This window comes from Salvelinus namaycush, chromosome 16, assembly GCF_016432855.1.
Source record: "Salvelinus namaycush isolate Seneca chromosome 16, SaNama_1.0, whole genome shotgun sequence".
Lineage (NCBI taxonomy): Eukaryota > Metazoa > Chordata > Actinopteri > Salmoniformes > Salmonidae > Salvelinus > Salvelinus namaycush.
This window is the reverse complement of record NC_052322.1, coordinates 3,252,941-3,275,693: the sequence shown is the minus strand read 5'-3', so window position 1 is coordinate 3,275,693 and position 22,753 is coordinate 3,252,941. Positions and strand designations below refer to the sequence as shown.

General features: G+C 45.0%; 1 protein-coding gene across 1 annotated transcript in view; it reads left to right on the top strand.

The window, feature by feature from the left end:
- LOC120060855 (netrin-3-like) overlaps positions 1 to 9,155 on the top strand; it is a 63,613-nt gene extending 54,458 nt beyond the window's left edge. The window contains exons 3-7 of the mRNA XM_039010268.1: positions 905 to 1,054; positions 3,462 to 3,518; positions 8,409 to 8,483; positions 8,764 to 8,952; positions 9,010 to 9,155. Of these exons, the coding sequence (XP_038866196.1) occupies positions 905 to 1,054; positions 3,462 to 3,518; positions 8,409 to 8,483; positions 8,764 to 8,952; positions 9,010 to 9,155 (617 nt within the window). The remainder of the gene's footprint in view (positions 1 to 904; positions 1,055 to 3,461; positions 3,519 to 8,408; positions 8,484 to 8,763; positions 8,953 to 9,009) is intronic.
- The last annotated feature ends 13,598 nt before the right edge of the window (positions 9,156 to 22,753 follow it).

The window sequence follows — 22,753 nt, the reverse complement described above, 5'->3', positions numbered from 1 at the left end:
TTTTCTCTTTCGCTCTCTCTCTCTCTCTCACACTCTTTCCACTTTCTCTGTATGTGTCCCTCTCCCCTGTTCTGCTTCTCTCTCTCTCTCTCTCTCTCCTCCTCTGTCTCCTCTCTGTCACCTTGTAAAGAGCTCTTGGAAGAGAGGAGTTGACCGACAAGCCGAGTCTTGTGTTCTGCAGCTTTTTAGACATAAAAAGCCCTCTATTGCTCAATGTGCATTTGGACGGCCATAGCGTACCATAAAGGACAGGGGGACTGGGACTCTTTCTGGCTGGCGTATTGCCGTTGGCACTCAGCGGGCGGCGGGCAGATTTTCGGGAAGCGATGAAACAGCAGAGTGGGTGGGTGTGTGTGTCAGAGTGTGTCACACACACACAAACAGGCACCAGCGTAGCTCTTGAGAGACTAGACAAATGGAGGCTTTTCTTCCCCGTCCACACAAACATATGCAAACACACACAAACACATATATGCACTTGCACTCACAAACACACACATATGCACGCGCACAAACACACGTTTGCAGGGTACTGCCAGGTCCCAAAACCTGGAGGCGACAGTGGCAGGGTAGCCCAAGTGAGCAGAAGTAATCTCAGACCTAAGTATCTGGAGGATAGAGGAAATAGACTAGAGGAACACTCAGTCCCGTTGCATCTGGAATACTGTGGAATACTGTGGCAGATGATGATGAACTAGGATGTGTTGTACCTCGGAGCCTATTCATGAAAGGGTTCAAAGTGCCATCGTGTTTGAGTCGAGTCACAAATAAACCTTGAAAGTGACACTGAACATCTGTGTGACAAACCATTGATTGTTTCTCAAAATGCCACAGCTAACCACCCCCCCCCCCCTTGCCTTCTCTCTCCCTCTCACCTCTTCCCCCTCTCCCTCCCTCTCTCCAGCCTGTGACTGCCACCCGGTGGGTGCGGCAGGGAAGACATGTAACCAGACGACGGGCCAGTGCCCCTGTAAGGACGGCGTGACGGGCATCACCTGTAACCGCTGTGCTAAGGGCTACCAGCAGAGCCGCTCGCCCGTGGCCCCCTGCATCAGTGAGTAGATCACATACACACACACTCATAGCTTGCAGGTCACCCTCGCGCACACTCGCAGGTCACATATTCACTCATAGCTCTCGTAGCTCACACACACAAGCACACGCATAGGTTTCACAATTATGGGTCACACTCACAAGTCACACTCACAAGTCACACTCACACCAACTGCTTGCATATATACTCACAGCCACATACACGCAGGGCCACTGATTGCAAAAACAGTACTTCCACTGATGACTGAAGTAAATATGTGCTTCTGTTAAGTGCATGTCAATGACTTTATGACACAGGGGAGGCCCCAAAGCAGGAACACATTCTCATGAGTGAAGCGTCATGTATTGTATATGTATTGAACCTTCTTTCAAAAACATCCATTATGGTGTGTATGATTGTTGTGAGTGGCTCTGTGTGTGTAACATAATGGGGAAACCATGAACCATGTACCAATGAGGGGTTTAGAGCCACCCATGTAATATGGCAGCTACACCTGTTTCATTCCCGGTCTCATTTCTATAGTTAGATAACACCATTGCCTGTGTTTGAAAGAGAAAGTCAGAGTTTTTGATGCCTTTTGCAGCAATTGTTAAAAAAAAAAAGTTATAATTAGACAATAACCCCAGAAACATTTGCTCACTCTTTGGCCGGGTTGTAAAAGAGAATGTGTTCTCAGTTAACCTGCCCTGGTGAAACAAAGGTAGGGATAGAGAGGTTCCAAGCTGGCATCAGTCACACATATGAAGGCAGATCATGGTGGTCTACTCTGAGACCTCAGTACTTGTTTACCGTTCAGGCTTTAGTACCGTCACGTGTGTGTGATTGTGTGTGCACTTGCGTGCGCGTGCTCTGTGAGTGAGTATGTGTTTGTATGTATGAATCGGATCACTAGGTCACCACCTGCGGGCTGGAGGAAAAGAGGGTAGCTTGCCATCGTGCTCTGCCATGTGGTTTGGCACAATGACCCACACACACACACACACACACACACACACACACACACACACACACACACACACACACACACACACACACACACACACACACACACACACACACACACACACACACACACACACACACACACCAGGCTTGTGTAACCCTGAACCAGCCACAACAGACCATGCTGTGCCATGCCAAGCTACGCTATACCACGTCGTGCCACATGGTGCTGTGTTGTTGGTTTCACATTGGTGTTACAGAGCAGATGGTGGAGGGCAAAAAAGGAGAAAACAATGGTGGTCACGGCCAAACTAACCAACCATACACTTTCCAGGGCCACTGAAGACACCCAATGAGGAGAGAGTGTTTATTGGCCTCAGTGTGTGTGTCTGTCAGCGCGTGCATGTACGAAGGCATCTCTTCCCAAAACGCCCTCCATTTTGTTGGTACTATCCATCCGTCCCCGGTCAAGCCCTTCTGCCCCCTAACACGGTAAGACACAGAGACCAGGACTGCTAACGCCCAATTAGTATGATACCACCGCCCCTCAACCCTTCACCTTCAGAGGACACGCCCACAGCTTGCCGTGCCTTTGACCAGCTGTTCTCCTCTCCTCTCTGCCTTTAGCAAGCACTCCAAAGCTCAATGCCCTATTTGTTTTTCTTCGTGGGGGTGTCCATAATTTCAAAGCGAGAGAACTGCCGCTTGCCTCTCAAAACACACTTTCCAAGGAAGCCCCGTCTGTTTGTTTGACTCCAACCCGGTTCATTGTCCCTCTAACTCCCCAGTCGAAAGGCAAGTCCCTCTGGGTGCACGCTAACGATGCCAAGCCAGCGTCCAATTAGCCTGTTGTTATCAGTGGATTTGTTGTTAGCATTTTTTTGCGTAGTATTAGCATTTGTATTGAATAATGACCCTTGTTTTGGAGGGACTTCCTTAAGGATTGCATTGTTTTGACTGTGGTCGAGACCGGCGAAGGGTTTTGGTTGAGCTAATCAGGCGTATTGAGGGAGTTTGCATCTGTCTAAAGATGTTACTACTATGGGTGGCTCCCTCCTTTGCCATCTGTCTGATATTTCCATTTTTTAATACATTGATATTTTGCACAATGTGTTTGTTTGGTGCTACTGTTCTCAGAGGAAGAGAGTTCGACTCAAAGTATATTTCCACAAAGCGCGTGTGTGTGTGTGTGTGTCTGTGTGTGTGTCTGTGTCTGTGTGTGTGTGCCAATATCACTATCTTTATCACTGTGTATTTAGGTTGATATTTTCAACCTACACCCTCCTCTCTTTCTTCCTATGTCAAATAACTGATTCAATTCAGGAATACTGAATTTGCTTGACCACATATGTAAACAGTAGGCACATGGCCAAAGCAATGTCTATGTCTACATAAACTAATATGGACATACATTTTTTCCATAAAGCTCTTGTTAAAACTCTGTTGTTCTCTGTATGTGTTTCAGAGATCCCAGTGGTGAACCCTACTGCCATGGTCAGCGGCAGCACAGAGGAACCGGCAGGTCAGTTACTCCCCCAGCCTCATTTCACACCTGACACCTGTGTAGGAGAAAAAAACACCCTTTTTAAGATTTCTGGCATCCCTGTGTTTCTATTTTGACTGCTCTTTATCCAAGTGAGATGTTCCATTATCTTAAAACCTGGGGGGGGGGGGGGGGGGGGGTTGAGTGTTGGCGACCAACAGTATGGGTCAATTATCCCCCGTCCCGTTTTTTAACGCTCTTGTCTCGTGGAATCGCAGCACGGTGATTCATCACAGGCTTTAACGACATAACTCCACGCTGCAGCGACCACAGATATACCTCCCACAACTACATCAACCCCTCCTCAGCTTTCACAGTTGGTTTGAGATACGGTCCACTTCGCAAGGCCCAGTGCAGAAGATATGTGCTGCAAGGCCTGGAAGTTCTCACAACCCACATGAAAAAATACTTTAGTATACTATGGTATAAATACTACAGTATTCCCTGTAGTGGCTTTGCGGACTTTACTGTAGTTATTCACTGTAGTGTTTTAGTCCAAAAAAACACTACAGTGAGCCAAAGACAGACTTGGTCTCAACTTGAAGGAATTGCAATAGGAGGGAACTTAAAATAACATAAATGTCTATCTCGGCCGTGTGAGTTGTGGAGTCATCTCATCGTTCCACCTGCCAGACCACAGCTAGATAGGCTTAGCAGTTCCACCTTGCCCTCTGATAGGCTAGGTGGAATTTTCACCACATTGCTTACACCAACCCAATCTCTGCTTGGGCTTGTAACCCTCACACACACACACACACAATACACTTCTCTGTGTTTCTGCTTCCCTGGGAAAGTGTTTTCCCACTGTGACAAACAAACAAGAATGGTTGTTTATCGTCAACTCATCTCTGCACAAGTGGGCAACATATAGGAAAATGTCCCATCCCTCTCTCTCCTCCCGTCCAACCCACCATAGACGAACACACCTCTCCTCCTGCATAAGGCCCTCAGAAACCCAAAACCTGAAAATGTCTGTGTGTGTGTGTGTGTGTGTGTGTGTGTGTGTGTGTGTGTGTGTGTGTGTGTGTGTGTGTGTGTGTGTGTGTGTGTGTGTGTGTGTGTGTGTGTGTGTGTGTGTGTGTGTGTGTGCGTGCGCGCGTGCGCGCGCAAGGGGGTGGTAGATGCAATTTGTAACTGTCACCACGCTGTGAACAGGGACAGGGGAGCAAGAGTAACCGGAGCCGCCAATGCATGTGATTGTGTGTTTTCAGCCGCGGCTCTTCTGGGTCAATGGCTGATTCATGGGGGGGTTTCCAGGTGAATGCCCATCAGTAAGTGACTCTTCATGGGAAAACACACACTGGCCCTGAGCCAGAATTTCACCACTGATATCATGGGCTGCACAGCTGGCCACTGTACCAGGGTACCATGCACACACATGCAGGCACACACACACAGATGTGCATATACAGTTGAAGTCGGAAGTTTACATACACCTTAGCCAAATACATTTAAACTCAGTTTTTCACAATTCCTGACATTTAATCCTAGTAAAAATCCCCTGTCTTGGGTCAGTTAGGATCACCACTTTACTTTAAGAATGTGAAATGTCAGAATAATAGTAGAGAGAATTATTTATTTCAGCTTTTATTTATTTCATCACATTCCCAGTGGGTCAGAAGTTTACATACACTCAATTAGTATTTCGTAGCATTGCCTTTAAATTGTTTAACTTGGGTTAAATTACCAAATGGAGGGCGAAGGAGAGCTTTGTATGCATCTTTGTGTGTGGAGTAGAGGCAGTCTAGAGTTTTTTCCCCTCTGGTTGCACATATAACATGCCGGTAGAAATGAGGTAAAACCGGGCTCCTGAGTGGCGCAGTGGTCTGAGGCACTGCATCGCAGTGCTAACTGTGCCACTCGAGATTCTGGGTTCGAGTCCAGGCTCTGTCACAGCCGGCCACGACCGGGAGACCCATGGGGCGGTGCACAATTGGCGGAGCATCATCTGGGTTAGGGGAGGGTTTGGCCGGCAGGGATGTCCTTATCCCATCGCGCACTAGCGACTCCTGTGGCAGGCCAGGCGCAGTGCACACTGACATGGTCGCCAGGTGCACTGTGGTTCCTCTGACACATATGTGCGGCTGGCTTCCGGGTTAAGTGGGCATTGTGTCAAGAAGCAGTGCTGCTTGGTTGGGTTGTGTTTGTGGGGGATGCACGGCTCTCGACCTTCGCCTCTCCCGAGTCCGTACGGGAGTTGCAGCGATGAGACAAGACTGTAACTACCAATTGGATACCACAAAATTTGAGAGAAAAATGGGTAAAAGTAAAAAATAAATATAATAATAAAATAAATAAGATCAAATGGATTTAAGTTTGCCTGCACTAAAGTCCCTGGCCACTAGGAGCGTCGTTTCTGGATGAGGATTTTCTTGTTCGTTTATACCCTTATACAGCTCGTTGAGTAAGGTCTTAGTGCCAGCATCGGTTTGTGGTGGTAAATAGACAGCTATGAATTATATCGATGTGAACTCTCTTGGTAGATAGTGTGGTCTACAGCTTATCATGAGGTATTTTATCTCAGACGAGCAATACCTCGAGACTTCTTTAAAATTAGACACAGCGCACCAGAAGTTATTGACACTGAGCTCTTCAGTAAGGCCATTCTACTGACAATGTTTGTCTATGGAGATTGCATGGCTGTGTGCTCGATTTTATACACCTGTCAGCAACGGGTATGGCTGAAATAACCGAATCCACTAATTTGAAGGTGTGTCCACATACTTTGTTTTACATATAGTGTGTATCAAATCAAATCAAATGTTATTTGTCACATGCACTGAATACAAAAGGTGTAGACTTTACAGTGAAATGCTTACATAACCAACAATGCAGTTTTAAGAAAAATAAGACTTTATATACATACCGTACATACACACGTGCAAGCATATATGTATACAAATAACACTTTAGAGCCCAAGCCCCTATGGTTAAAAGCCAGGGAGCAGGTTGAACCTTTCTTTTCTACTTGACTGGCCGGTTGAACTGCTCTCCCACATCACTAAGAGTGTTTTCTCTCCACTCCTATAGTTCGACATTCAACAGATTTATTCAGCTCTCCCCATGACAGATTCAGTGTGGCCTACTTCATCAATTCATTCAGTGCGCCCCTTCGACAACCCACGTACCCACGCACTCATACGAAATCCTCTCTCTCTCTCTCACTTACTCACACACACATCAACCCAGGTTTGTTTAACTGTGGTTTATTGAAAGCTGCTGTGAGTGAGAGGTATAGGCACTAGGCAGCTGCTCTGGCCTCTCTCTCTGCTTGTCGCTAATAAAAGGTCCATCACTTTGATATATGGGCCAAGCCTCCCTGACATTTTTACTGGTTCCTCGGCCTCCTCTCTCGTCCTCCTCCCCCTCCTCCTGCCTTAGTCTGCTCAGGCTCTCTCCAAACCCTCAGCAAAAGGAGTGTATGCGACCTACCCAGAAACCGTTTCTTGGGCCATATTCCTGCAAGCAATCACTTTTATTTAGTTTTGTTTGGAGGGCGAGACCGCTTCCCTTCCCAACTTCTGAATGTTTTCACTTTGAAGGCAGCTAGAGAGGGAGACCAGGGAGTTCGCAGATACCCGGGCTCAGTGTCTTTGCGATTTTACGCTAGTTATAAATGCAACCTGGTGTCTTCTGGACTTTTTTGTGTGTCCCCTTCGAAAGCCTGCATAAAATTAGATCAGGCACCAAGCTCCCTGGCTTGCTCACTAGAAGACATGTCAGGTCAGCAACTCTGTGTCCCTCTGTGACCTTTTAAACCAAACCATATATTAAAGTACACCATCCTTTCATAATCACAAATTGTAGGCAAAACGAGTACTGTAGAGGTGGTTTAATGAACATGCTTGACACTTTGTTCTTTTGTCACAACTCCCACTGCAGTGACATTAAAGCCAATAGGCCATTTTAATAGTCATGTGTTTTCTAATGTCCTATATAGATCTCTACGGGTTCAATTTAATAAAATCCGTACTGCAGTATGTATGCAGTCGATCAACTCTGTTAACTGCAAACGTTTTTCAACCTCTCTAGTTTACACATCTATGATGCAACACCCACTAAACATGGTCAAGTCCCAGAGAAACACCGTCGACCACAGGGCAGCTTCTTCCTCCTTATAGGTACAGCGGTCAGCTTTGTGGTCTCTTTCTGGTCGTGGTCTCACAGCCATCCAACCATGACCACTTCCACTGCACGCTGTCTATTCTCTGGGCCCCACAAAGGCAGGAAGACATGTCAAACGGAACACTTTCCCCCCTCTGTAATATTTCACCGGCCGCGACTCCCCCACCGGTTATTGCAGGGGCTTACATGTGATTTGTCTAAGGTCGTATTTTACTCCAACTAACCCGACCAAACCTAACATTTCCTCTATCCAGGCGCCTGTCTCAGAACCCCGGCACATTTGGTGTGTGTGTGCGTGTGCGCATGCGGCCGTTTGTGTGTGTGTTCCTGTGTGTGTGTGTGCGTGCCTGTGTGTGGGTGCGTGTGTGCATGTTTGTGTCTCTTGGTGTGTATGTGTGTGTGCTACGTGCGTGTGATATGTGCATTTAATTGAAAACACTCTTGGTGTGTGTTTTCAGTGTGCAAAAGCCTGCTGCGTGTAATGATTCCTAATGTGTATTACAACTTCTAATGTGAAACAGCCTTAAGTGTGTAACAGTTCTGAGAATGTAACCATGTCACCATCTTCACTTTTTTATCGTCTCCAGTGTGTAACTACTGTCTGGTTATGTGCGTAATAGTCCCTATATGTGTCACTGTCCTGTTTTGTGTGTAAGTGTGTAACTATCCCCAGCAAGTTAGACTTCCAGATGTGAGACTGCCTTTTAGTGGGTGTGTAAAAGGTACTCTTTCTTTCATCAGCAGATTGTGAGTCATATTGCAAACCAGTGAAAGGGAATCTGAAGATCAACATGAAGAAATACTGCAAGAAAGACTATGGTGAGTGATTGAACAGACGAATACAGCCTATTTATTTATCCAACATGATTGGTGAATATGGTGAAAAAAGAAAGTACCCATACTGGATCAGTGAATTATAACAGTGAATTACCAACCCAGCACTCCAAAACATGATTGTTAGTAGCTATATTTTATTATGATATTATATTATGTTATTACTGGCTTTTTTGCTGAATAGTATTTTCAATTAGTTTGTCATTTTTGTTAGTACTGTACCTGCATCAGTTGTAATGGTTGGTTTGTCTGTGTGTCTCGTCAGCGATGCAAGTCAACGTGCTGGACATGGAGACGGTGGGCGACTGGGCCAAGTTCTCTGTCAACGTGGTGTCTGTCTACAAGAGCCGTGGAGAGCCACTTAAACGGGGCGACAACGTCCTGTGGATCCATATGAAGGACCTGGCTTGCAAGTGTCCAAAAATCCAGATGAGCAAGCACTTCCTGGTTATGGGCACTAGCGAGACCGGGCCCGGGGGTTCTAGGCCTGGGGGGCCCAGAGCTAGACCAGGGGCCGTAGGGGCCACTGCGGGAGCAGAGCGGATAGGGCTCCTGGCCGATAAGAACAGCCTGGTCATCCAGTGGAGAGACATTTGGACACGACGCCTCCGGAAGTTCCAGCGCAAAGAGAAGAACGGCAAGTGCAGCAAAGCATGATGGGAGAGAGAGCAGCACCCCCCACCCATACCCCTACCCCCCATGACCCCTTCCTAGCTCTCAGCTAGTTCACAAACACGACCCCACCCCCGACCCCCTAAAAACCCTGAACCCCAAAGCGGGGACACTGCACATTACAGAGACTGCATGTATTTTGGCTGTTTTAAGGACCACTTTGTGTATATTGTATAACTATTTCATTTTTATTTCCTGTTTTACTCATGGGACTCTAATCTATTGGTCTGCCTTAAAAAGGGACCATTAAAAAGGGTACGAAATGACAACGACAGCAAAAATGTCCACTCTCGCCCCCACTCACAACTCCCCCCCCCCCCCCCCCCTTCAGACTGCTTTAGTCCCCCCTCCTGTCACCATGTGTTTTTAAACTATCAAAGCTCACATTTCAGTTTTTTTTTACCAGGAGTATTTATGAAACTCAGATAATCCGAGAGAGAGAGAGAGAGACTGATTTTTTTGTGTTGTCGCAAAATCCCCCATGCAGGCTGCAACCAATGAAAAGAAAAACTGCACAACCTCCAGCTCATCTGCCTACTCCACCACTGTTTCTCTGTCTCTAAACCCCCACCTTGTTCTACGCAACTGAGATTACTGGCCTAGAGAGGCCATTTTGTCTTGTACTCTTATTCCATATGTAAGATATGTAGACATCAACTCTCTGCAGTAGCATCTCTGGACCAGAACCCCACAATGGCTGCATCCTCGTCCACAGAGGATCGTCACCACAACAAGGGCTGTCCCCACAGGGGCCTTCTCCACCTCCAAACCTCACTTTTACCACCACTGCCATTGCAGTACATATATGACTTCAGACAGAGGCACCTGCTCGACTCTAGTCTACACGCCACAGCTGTTGACAATGACCCCACCGCTCACTCACTGGTTCTACAGATCCAGTCATAGACAGACAGTGACACTGCTTAGAGACCGACTAACTCTATACCCTAATAATGTTTCTCCTTTATTCTATACTCACGTAATTCTGTTCTCAGATTCCCATAACCCCCCCCCCCCCCTCCCCCCCGCCAGCCCTCACACCACGAGCAGGAAATTGAACCATGCATCATTATCTGACTCAAATATATATATATTATTTTTTTAGAGAGAGACTCCAGCAAGGTGGAAAGTCGCCAGCTTCAGACCAGAACAATACCCAAAACCTCAGGAGGATTTTATGCATAATGTCTTCCAGTATTTGTTGATAAAAAGGTCCTGCACATGTCATTGTGTGACCAATATTGTTTATTATTTCTGTCTTTGTCTTTTTCTACCACTTTTGACGACGTGTCCAATGACGGACTAGTGATCGCTTGCCAAAAGAAGAGCTCAAAACAAAAAGTGCCATTTCACGAAGAACAGAAAACGGTTGGATTTAGCTCTACCTTTTCAACTGTAGCTTATTGACAAAATGATTGAGTCCGGAAACTTCTAGGCTACATGTTTTTGTACATTTGCATGTTTGTGGTTTTGCTTATTGTAAAAAGTTACAATAAGCAGAGCAAGGAATTAACAAATGTTAACATCACAATCCAGAGGAAACATTCTTAGTCATCTTACCGACATACCCCTCTCTTCTTTTGCCAATAATGCATCGGGCTGTTCCTAAATTTAATCAAGAAAATGAGAAAATCAGGCCAGAAACGAAACCACAAAGGAACGTCTGTTTGCTCTTAATGCTGATGTTTGTCTTTGACCTTATTGCATTTATTTAAAAAGAGAGTACAACGTAAAGACATTGCTAAGGGGTCATTCTAGCGAGCAGTAATGTAATGCTAGCGATTGGTTGGCTGCAGTGCTATGTTTGGTTTGTCACATTTTCAAGCCCCTCAGAAGTGTCTCTCCCTCTCTCCTTGTCAGGCCTCTGTTCCTTTCTCTTCTGTAACGTGTGTTTCTGTGTCTTAGATACGTGACAGAAGTCAGCTGCAGTCCTTAAGTGGTGTAGGTCTTGTTTTCATTTGGAGTTTTTCACACTGAGTGTACAAACATGCAGGCTCTTTCCATGCAGGTGAAAGCTATGCTCCCTTATTGATGTCATTTGTTAAATAACCTTCAATCAGTGTAGAAAGGTTAAAGAAGGATTTTTAAGCCTCGAGATAATTGAGACATGGATTGTGTATGTGTGCCATTGAGGGTGAATGGGCAAGACAAAATATTTAAGTGCCTTTGAACGGGTTATGGTAGTGGGTGATAGACGCACCTGTTTACGTGTGTTAAGAACTGCAACGCTGCTGGGTTTTTCATGCTCAACAGTTTTCCGTGTGTGTCAAGAACGGTCCACCCCTCAAAGGACATCCAGCCAACTTCATACAACTGTGGGAAGCATTGGAGTCAAAATGGGCGAGCATCCTAGTGGAACGCTTTTGACGAATGGGAGTCCATGCCCCGACGAATTGAGGCTGTTCTGAGAGCAAAAGGGGGTGCAACTCAATATTTAAAAAAAAAAAGTGTTCCTAATGTTTTGTACACTCAGTGTCTATAAATGAGACGATGTCAACTGTAAAAACCACATACAGACACATGGTATGATTGTACTTTCTTCAGAGATCATGTTGTTGCAGCAAAGAATGTTTACTAAATATTGTCCAAAAAAACTGAATGGATTTAGAATTTGTTCACACAAATTGTGTCTGGCTAGACTACGTTTTATGGGTAATGGTTGTGGGTCCTCCTTCATACACTATATATACAAAAGTATGTGGACACCCCTTCAAATTAGTGGATTTTGGCTATTTCAGCCACTTCCGGGGCTGACGAGTGTATAAAATTGAGCACACAGCCATGCAATCTCCATAGACAAAAGGGCCTTAATGAAGAGCTCAGTGACTGTCAACGTGGCACCATGATAGAATACCACCATTCCAACAAGTCAGTTAATCACATTTCTGCCCAACTAGAGCTGCCCCGGTCAACTGTAAGTGCTGTTATTGTGAAGTGGAAACGTCGAGGAGCAACAATGGCTCAGCCGAAAGTGGTAGGCCACACATGCTCACCGAACGGGACAGCTGAGTGCGGAAGCATATAACGTGTAAAACTTGTCTGTCCTGGGTTGCAACACTCACTACCGAGTTCCAAAGCAACGTCGGCACAAGAGCTGGTCGTCGGAAGCTTCATGAAATGGGTGTCCATGGCCAGCCGAGCAGCCGCACAGCATACAAGCCTAAGATCACCATGCGGAATGCCGAGTGTCGGCTGGAGTGGTGTAAAGCTAGCCGCCATTGGACTCTGGAGCAGTGGAAAAACGTTCTCTGGAGTGATGAATTACGCTTCACCAAAAGACAGTTCGACGGATGAATCTGGGTTTGGGCAGATGCCAGAAGAACGCTACCTGTCCCAATGCGTAGTGTCAACTGTAAAGTTTGGTGGAGTAGGAATAATGGTCTGTTTTTCATGGTTCGGGCCCCTTAGTTCCAGTGAAGGGAAATCTTAACGCTACAATGACATTCTAGACGATTATGTGCTTCTAACTTTGTGACAACAATTTGGGGAAGGCCTTTTCCTATTTCAGCATGACAATGCCCCGTGCACGAAGCGATGCCCATACAGAAATGGTTTGTCAAGATGGGTGTGGAAGAACTTGACTGGCCTGCACAGAGTCCTGACCTCAACCCCATCGAACACCTTTGGGATGAATTGGAACATCGACTGCGAGCCCGGCCTAATCGCCCAACATCAGTGACCTCACTAATGCTCTTTAGCTGAATGGAAGCAAGTCCCCACAGCAATGTTCCAACATCTAGTGGAAAGCCTTCCCAGAAGAGTGGAGGCTGTTATAGCAGCAAAGGGGAACCAACTTCATATTTATGCCCATGATTTTGTAATGAGATGTTTGACAAGCAGGTGTCCACATACTATTGGTCATGTAGTGTATGTATCAATGTTTGCATCCTATGATGTTAGTTCAACATTTGTGTAGCACAGTGCTCTGAAAACCTATCCAAAACAAATCCATAACCAAAGTGAACTAGGTTTTTTTCCATAAATGTTGGTGTAATATGTCACTGTATTTCTTAGAACAGTAACGAGGTCAGACAGAACCACTGACATTTCCAAGTAGAAGTAAAGGAATTCCCAGAGATGGAGTTTCACAAAAATGCCGAACCAAATCATCAGATTATTCATGTATTGCCGTCCATGACAAGCTGTCAAACAGGTGTTGCTACAGTAGCCACTATTTCCTGGCCTGATATATGGGGATAGCGTTGGCAGGATTGATGGATGTCCAGAACCCCTCTCAGACTCAACCCGTCACTAACCTGCTTCCTCACAGGGTTATACTGCACGGTCTACAGTACCTAGCTGCTCAAGTATGAACTTCAACACTTCATCATATAGCCTGGTCCCTGATCTCTTTGTACTGTCTTGCCAACTCCTATGGTAATTTGCCATAGGAGTTGGCAAGACCCCACAAACAGATCTGGGACCAGGCTATAAATCATATCCAGCATGGCAAAAAATCCCTACACGCAGTTTCCATTTTCTTCCTCTTTGATCTGTGCCACCCTGAATATTGGACGAGAGATACTGTAACAATTAAACCCTGCCGATGTTTAGAAATTGAAACGCACCCCTCGTGAAAGCGATTTTGCAGTCTTCATAGGTGAGTCACCCCGTTGTTTTACGATAACAAGCCCAACAGCTTGGTAGTGGAACCGGGGTCATAACTCGCGCTCTTTGTTTTCCTTTGGCACTATTTATAATGTCCACAGGTAGGTGTGTGTGCGTGTGAGAGTGAAAGAGAGCGAGGGGGTGTGTGTGTGAGCGCTTAAAGGGAGAGTGAGAGAAAGTGTGTTTGTGAATGAATGGGTTCGTCAGTACCTTCGTTAGTACCTTGAAAACAATTAGATTGTACACACAAATGGAAAGTGAGTAAAAGTGAGTTAAGGTTAAAGAGGTTGAAGGAGAGCGTTTGCCCATTAAGTATAATATGTAAATATGTACTGAACTGCCAATAGCTTTTTCTGTCATTGTCTTTGCAAAGCCAATTCTTGACCTAACAAGCCGGGGAGACAAACGAAATGATTATACATAAAACATTTAGGTACATATCCAAGCCCAAAATGATTGTGACCACAACAGTAGACCTACTGCCACCAGGTGTTATTTAAGCAATAAGGCATTAGGGGGTGTGGTATATGGCCAATATAACACTGTCACGATCGTCGTTAGGTGAAAGAGAGGACCAAGGCGCAGCGTGATATAAATACATCTTCTTTTTAATAGAAGAAGAAACGAACACTAATACAAACTAGACAAAACAACAAAGAAGCTATCACACGAAAGTGCAGCCACAAGCAACTAACGTCAAGACATAGACAATTACCCACAACCTACCTAATGCCTATGGCTGCCTAAAATATGGCTCCCAATCAGAGACAACGATAGACAGCTGTCTCTAATTGAGAACCAATCCAGGCAGCCATAGACTTACATAAACACCTACACTGAACACAACCCCATGAACTCTACAAAACCCCCTAGACAATACAAACACCCTAGACTAGACAAAAACACACAAACTTCCCCCATGTCACACCCTGACCTAACTAAAATAATAAAGAAAACAAAGATAACTAAGGCCAGGGCGTGACAAACACGGCTAAGGGCTGTCTCGCACGACACAACTCGGAGTGCCTGGACACAGCCCTTAGCCGTGGTATATTGGCCATACATCACAAACCTCCCAAGGTGCCTTGTTGCTATTATAAACTGGTTACCAGCGTAATTACAGCAGTACAAAGAAATGTTATGTCATACCCGTGGAATACGGTCTGGTATGCCACGGCTGTCAGCCATTCAGCATTCAGGGCTCGAACCATAAGACTACTTATGAAATATGTGAATTCTTGCTCAAAAAGCAGGGTCATTCAGTGAAATGCTGCCTCCCCCTTCCTCCTCGTGACATTCTGGCCACAGAGTTACAGTATGGTGCACTACTCACACAGACATTGTCCACCTGCCTTGGGGTGTTGCCTTCCGCCCCATGCACCCCCCTTTCATCACTCGTGTTATTATCAAGTCTTCCTTATACATTTTCCTCTGATGCAATGACCACTGACTTTAAATAGTAAATGACAAATAAATGATTAGTTAATTAAATATGTATATTGTCTGTCTTTGTTGGTGCAGCCGAGGTAAATGCAATGCTGTCATCTCGGCCCAGACCCAACAGTCATGTGCTCTTATACTGATGACGGATTCCTTTCTGATTTTGGGTGCTGCACGGGGCTGACCATGAGGGGGAGAGTCTGCGCCTGCGTCCTGCTCTGGTGTTTTTACTCAAAATGTAGAAAGAAGGGTCAGACTACAGAAAGTGGGAAGACCAGGAGGGATGTGGTCGGGAGAGGCTGGGTGGCTCCACATCCAATGCACAGCTAGAGCTGAAGCTTTGAAAATAAACAGTGGCAGCACCCCCTCCCCTCCCCGCCCCACACCTCCATCTCAATCCAGACCGCCCCAGCTACACCTCACCTGGGCCATGGCAGGAAACTCCCCAATCCTCGCCCTTCCTCCTCTCTCCTCCTCCCCCAGCCTCCTCTCCTCTCTCCACCCTCTAACCAAACAAGCCATCTCCATAATTTCGGTTAATTACAAGAAAGCAGTAATTTATCATCACTCTCTCTCCCTGGACCAGAAATATGGCCGGATCTGAGACGAAGACCGACAGAGGCTGTGACGGTCTGGCACACTGCAGCACATCTCCATCTGTGACAGAAGTGTCAATCCCACCTTACCCTGTGGCCTAGCATATCAGCCTCCAGCCTCTATTACTCGCAGAATGAACGGTTGGACTGGAACTCTTATTCTAGGGTATAAGGACCCCACTCCCCTCTCTTGCCGCTTTCCCAGGGGTTGGCAGACTGGCTAGACTTGGACTCGGGCTCAGCCCTTCGCCACCTCCATAGGGGTGACAAATGATGTGCTGAAACCTTGCTCCGCCATACAGGAAGTACTTGCCTGACGTGACATCTCAGACACGCGCCATCGGGCCCTGGTTGGCCTCTCTGTCTACCGGCGGGCCAGACAGACTGATTGAAAACAGAGGCTGGGCTGAAGGCAAGGGCCAGGGGGCTCTGTTGTCACTCACATGGGGAGACTGGGATGTCTATCAAAAACAGTACCCAAAATGTATTACAATAAAATACAGTACCCAAAATACATTGATTGATAGAAACTAACTTGGCTGCTAAAAGACAGTCCCCTCCCCCCCTTTTTTTTAACAGAAACTGTTTTATATTTAGACATTATCCAGAATCAACTCTTAATAGAAATGGTAATAGTCCACGGTTTATTCATTGTTTAGTACTAGTGAATAAGCGTTGAATAATGGGTTCTCCTAAATACATCACGAATATCATTAAGGACTCCAGCCATGTCAATCTCACCTCATCCCTCAGCTCTGGCATGGTTTCTTGAGGCCGGACCTTTGGGATACTCACAGCCTCTGATAGGTCGAAGGCGAAAACCCCCCAATAGCTCCCGGGGTCCAAACCGCTGCCCTCGACAGCTACAGTCTGTGTTGACATCAGGGCCGTACCATTTCACCTGGCTTACCTTGGCAAACGCTCCCACAAGATGATTGAACATATGGCCGTTACTCTTCCCCTCAATTTTATGTAATGGTAAGAATATGGGAGTCATTATGATTTGCGGGGCCTCAGCCAAGCGTGGGGGTAGGTTACAGGGAGAGTTATTGAGAGTGATAGAAAAACATGAGATTTTTTCAGGATCTTGCTTCTTTTATTTTGCTCTCCGTTCATGATGTCATGTTAATTGGTTGCTTACAATGTTAGGAGCTTTGTGATCTATGTGTAACGGTTCTCCTCTTCCTCTTCATCCGAAGAGGAGGAGCATGGATTGAACCAAGACGCAGCGTTTTGACAAGACATGATATTTATTAAAGTAAAGACGGAAAAAACACGAAACGAAAACACTTGAATAATTAACAAAATAACAAAACGAATGTAGACAAACCTGAACAACACGAACTTACATATAACACGAAGAACGCACGAACAGGGAAAATAGACTACACAAAAAGAACGATGTACAAACAAACCGAACAGTCCCGTATGGTGCGACAAACACTGACACAGGAGACAACCACCCACAACAAACAATGTGAAACAACCTACCTTAATATGACTCTCAATCAGAGGAAACGCCAAACACCTGCCTCTAATTGAGAGCCATACCAGGCAACCCATTAACCAACATAGAAACAGAAAACATAGACTGCCCACCCAAACTCACGTCCTGACCAACTAACACATACAAAACTAACAGAAAACAGGTCAGGAACGTGACACTATGTCTGTAAATAAAAAGCACTCCTTTTTTATTATGCTAATTCGATTTCTACAGGGGCACAGACATCGACTCTAGCGTTAAAGTCACAATTGGCCTCATGGTGAAATCCCTGAGCGGTTTCCTTCCTCTCCAGCCACTGAGTTAGGAAGGATGCATGTATCTTTCTAGTGACTGGGTGTATTGATACACCATCCAAAGTGTAATTAATAACTTCGTAATGCTCAAAGGAATATTCCATGTCTGCTTTTTAATTTTTTACACATCTACCAATAGGTGCCCTTCTTTCGAGCAATTGGAAAACTTCTCTGTCTTTGTGGTTGAATTGGTGTTTTAATTCACTGCTCGACTGAGGGACCTTACAGATAATTGTACGTGTGGGGTACATAGATGAGGTAGCCATTCAAAAATCATGTTAACTATTGTTATTGCTATTAGTCCATGCAACTTATTATGTGACTTGTTAAGCACATTTTTTCTCCTGAACTTATATAGGTTTGTCATAACAAAGGGGTTGAATACTTATTGACTCAAGACATTTAAGCTTTTCATTTTTAATTAATTTGTCAAACTTGACATTATAAGCTATTGTGTGTAGGCCAGTGACACACAATCTAAATTGAATAAATTTTAAATTCTGGCTATAACTGTGACGCACTTAAGCGTAGTGGGTGCGGAGTCAGGCGCAGGAGGCAGAAAGTACTGAGTAGTGCTTTATTAGGCACAGGGAAAATCGTGCGGGCCAACACTCACGGGCGCAAACAAACACGATACCCAAAACCAGGACCTAACAAGTCCAGAGGGATAACCCCAAAACGAAACACGCTACCAAAACACTACCACACACAAACACAGTGGAAAAAATAAGCCCGCACAAAGAACAGGCGGGCCGACCAGCTTAAATAGCCCAACTAAACGTAAACAAGAAACAGGTGTAACTAATAAGACAAAACCAACAGAAAAGGAAAAAGGGATCAGTGGCAGCTAGTAGACCGGTGACAACGACTGCCGAGCACCGCCCGAAAAGGAAGAGGAGCCATCTTCGGTAGGAGTCGTGACAATAACACAGCAAAATGGGGAAAAAATCTAGGGGTGTGAATACTTTCTGAAGGCACATGTATGTATGTCTTCAATTATTTTTAATGGTCACCTAATATTAGCCCCCTGGAAACCACAGAAATGTAGTGAGAAGTCTGTATGGACCAAAGTCATAAATATTCAGTGTCTTCTCTCGCGCTCTCTCTCTCTCTCTCTCTCTCTCATCTCTTCCTTCTTTCCTGAGTAAAAACAGCTGTTGTCCATTGAAGACACCCTGGTTCTCTCTGAACTGACAACATGCGTGACGATGACCGCACCTCTGTTCACACATCTGTCCTCCTTCAATATTTCCATCTTTCCATTTTAAAAACCTTGACAAATATTCTACGCATTTTTATCTCAGAGGCACCCCTTCAACCCTGTCATCCCTCACAGGTGAACCAACCCTGTCCTTGCAGGCTTACGTGCCGTACTAATAACGTCAATACTCTTAAGTCAATTTGTCCTACACAACTGAACAATTGTTTGTCACATGAAGGTAACACAGTACATAGCTTGAGTCTGTGTTCCTTTGTTGAGTTCGTTTATTGTAGAAACAAATCTTATTGGGCTATTTATTGAGTGACTGAATGTGAGGAGAAATGTGAGTCATTTCATACTGGTGTGGTCCTGCGAGGGCTTTGATAAGAGCATTGTGTACGAGTGGCTGGCTCCATCCTAGTCCGGTCCTCAGCTTTGTGTTTGATTGGGTACTGTTGAAAATGGGGATGGGTTTTCCTCTTTAAAGCCTGTAGCATTAGATGTTTGTGTGTGTGTGTGTGTGTGTGTGTGTGTGTGTGTGTGTGTGTGTGTGTGTGTGTGTGTGTGTGTGTGTGTGTGTGTGTGTGTGTGTGTGTGTGTGTGTGTGTGTGTGTGTGTGTGTGTGTGTGTGTGTGTGTGTGTGTGTGTGTGTGTGTGTGTGTGTGTGTGTGTGTGTGTGGATGTGTGTGTGAATAATCACCAGCAGTGGAAATAAAATAACATGCCAACATTACTGGACTAACAAACTGTCTGACTAACCTTTTCAGGAACTTTAATATCCCGTGGCATTGGGTTGCAGCAGCATATCATTTTCATCTTCTTTATCCTGTGTCAAACATTTATTCAGTGAGACTAAATTATTAACGTTGTGTGCTGGCTGCATGATTGCATCAACCTAGCTAGCTAATGTTCGCTAGCTAGCTATCGAGCTACTAAAGATAACGTTCGTAGATTTGTTGGCTATAGATTGGATCATTCTATATCATTTTAGTCGACGACTAAACTGCTTTTGTTAACACACCTTGTTTTCCATGAACATGTGTTGGCTCTCTCATGAAGCAGGCCAAAGGGCAGGCAGGAGATGAGCTTCAGCAAAGAAAGAAACCGAGTGCAGAGTCAAACAAGGAGGCGCTGGTGCAACCCAACTATAGTAGGTGAGAGGCTTGGGTGATGAGGCTCTGTGGGCTGTAGTTAGGAGACCACCGTGACTGACAAGTGAATCCACCTGTCGCAGCGAGCAGGTACTATGTCAACTTGTCCAATAAGAAACACCTGCTTTTTTACCCGTTGCAAAAACGTTTTTATGCATTTTTCTACGACCTGAACTAATTGATATATCTGGTAAACGTGTTCGGTGCTCCTGCTTTGAAAGAGGTCTGGCGGCGCCACACCAGATTGAAAAGTACTGGTGCAAATGCTCTCCCCACACATTTTCCAGCGGCTCTGGCATGCGCTGTGCTCTCCCCAAGGCCAAATAATCAACCCTCAGTAACACCATAGGAGGTTATTGCGTAGGTAGGCCTATTGTTACAATAATATTTAGAATAATCTTTCAGCATGTAGAATAAATTCAGTAAGTCAATGAACAAGTGATTCTATCTAATCACTTATTTTCCCTGTTTAGCCAATAGTGGTTTCAGCTATATTGTTATAGAAACGATGTGGACCTATATGACCTTTTTACCGTTGTAGAACAGTTTCTATGTTCTTAAGGCTAATAAGAAAATATGTGAAATGTATTGAATAGCTTATGGGAAAAGTGTGTGTATCTGCATCGGTAAGCTAAGTGATTGAAACGCATCAAATATTTCAGGAAAACATCAGAGAAGCTCATCAGTTAGCCTATAGAGCCTATATAGGCCTAATTGTCTGTGTAGAGAAGAGCTGCATTGCTTTTATACGCTAGACTAACATGAGCACTCCCGTCAATTTAGTTAACATTTCCCAGCCTAATTGTAACCAAATATCCAAACAGAGATTCAATGAAAAAAAATCAGAAGTTGATTTATCAAAACGAGCTCCGATGGTTGTCTCAACGCAGCACAATGGCACTGTCCCAATCAAAACACTGCTGAAATTACCATCTAGTTGACCACACACAGCAATTGCTTTACTTTTATTATGACAGTTGGATGACTTTGGGAGTTTCACATAACCACGGCTCTATGTGGTGCATTCAGTTGATGATTTTTTTTTTACACCATCGCAGCAACACAAAAGATTTGGGGCTGGCCCAAAATCCCCAAAGCCTGTTCCTGGTGACGTCCCTGGGTGAGAGCTTAAGCAGCCATCTTGTTTTGGGTAAAGACTTGAGTCCGGATCAGATAGTGGAACTGGTTTTGTTTTTACCAGCCTTCAATCACTCACACTCTGGATAGAGAGTGGAACAAACAAAGCCAAACACTTCACTCACACACACTCTCTTAAACATAAGGTGGTTTGGACCAGAAGAGAGAGATCGAGCGAGAATAAGAGAAGTAATTGATCCTTGACTTTTTCCGCTGTAAAGCTGAACGTCAGAGCAGGTGTCAAGGGTTAAAAGTGACTTGGCACTTAGAACAATTTTATACGGAGGAATGGATGCATTCTTTAAAGATAAAATAATGTTTAAAAGCCTGGGCAAAAGACTCGCTGCCACGAAAATAGGCATGAATGAACAGTTCCCGAAGGAAATTGCAGAATGGCACAAAGTTCTGTACCCACTCTTCAAAGAGAATAGACTAAAAGGGAAACGTGTAGCTCTCGCAGTAGATAAACTGGACATTGATAACCAGCTGTTCTGAGACACCAAGACCACTCCATGGCTATTCTAAATAATATAAAGTTCCCATAGAGGAGTCGAATAATGGAACTCCCAATACTATCCATGGCAGGGATTGTAGTAAAAAACAGAAAAACAATAAAATACAACAATTGATAAAGAAATAAACTACAAATACACTATACCATTCAAGATAGGGAATGTTGTGATGAGTTGGAGTCCCAAATGAGTTGGAGTCCCAAATAATTAGCATTCAACGTTCTATTTACAGTATTTATAAATAGATGAAATACAGCATTTTAAGAAAGTACAATTATTAAAATAATGCATCTTCAAATATAAGGAACTAGAACACAAAAGCCCGAAATGAGGTAGGAATCAACATGGTAGAGATAAAAACACAGCAAACAGAGGACAACGAAGGCACGGTAGGTGGGTATGTGCGGGTGCATATGTGGGGGGGGTGTGGTTGTGATGAAAGATGGTCAGTTAAATGAGTGAAAAAGGGAAATGGTTGCAAATGCCAGAGCCCATGTGTGTCTGCGAGCAGGAGTTGTGACAGAGAGAGTTTTAGATTTTGTGCAGTTATGGGACATACATACCCTAGACGCACACCTGAGCGACCCACACACTAAGGAAAAGTCCTTATCTGTTTGATAAGCCTACTGCAAGTAGCCTATACGCAGCCAAGATAAACACGATCAGAGACCCACTAAAGTAGCACCGGCCCCTCAAGAGTCTGAGCCTGCCTGGCAGGGTTGGTCCAACAAAGCCAAAGCCCCCGGGTGGTTGAGCATAATTTACAAGGAATTTGTCAAAGCTACTAATGAGAACCTTGACAACCTTGTACCTAGCTGGTGGGAATTCCGTTGGAGTACCCCCACTCAGGTAGTGGCAGTGCTGGCAACACTAGCTGCAGTAACCCATGGGGAGGGGGTCACACGCAGACAATCAGAGAGGGAGTAAATTATTGTGGCCCTGGCGGTACAAAATAATCAAAAGGTCTGATGGCTCAGAGATGCTTTGTAAATGGTCACAACAGGGGACCAGCGTGTGTGTGTGTTTCAGGGGAAAGGGCTGTATCTGAGCTCCATAAGCTAGGACTTTGGTTAACCAAATCACCCTGTTCTTGCAACATTTTTCATGCCTTCTCAAACAGCTACAACTGTATATGCAT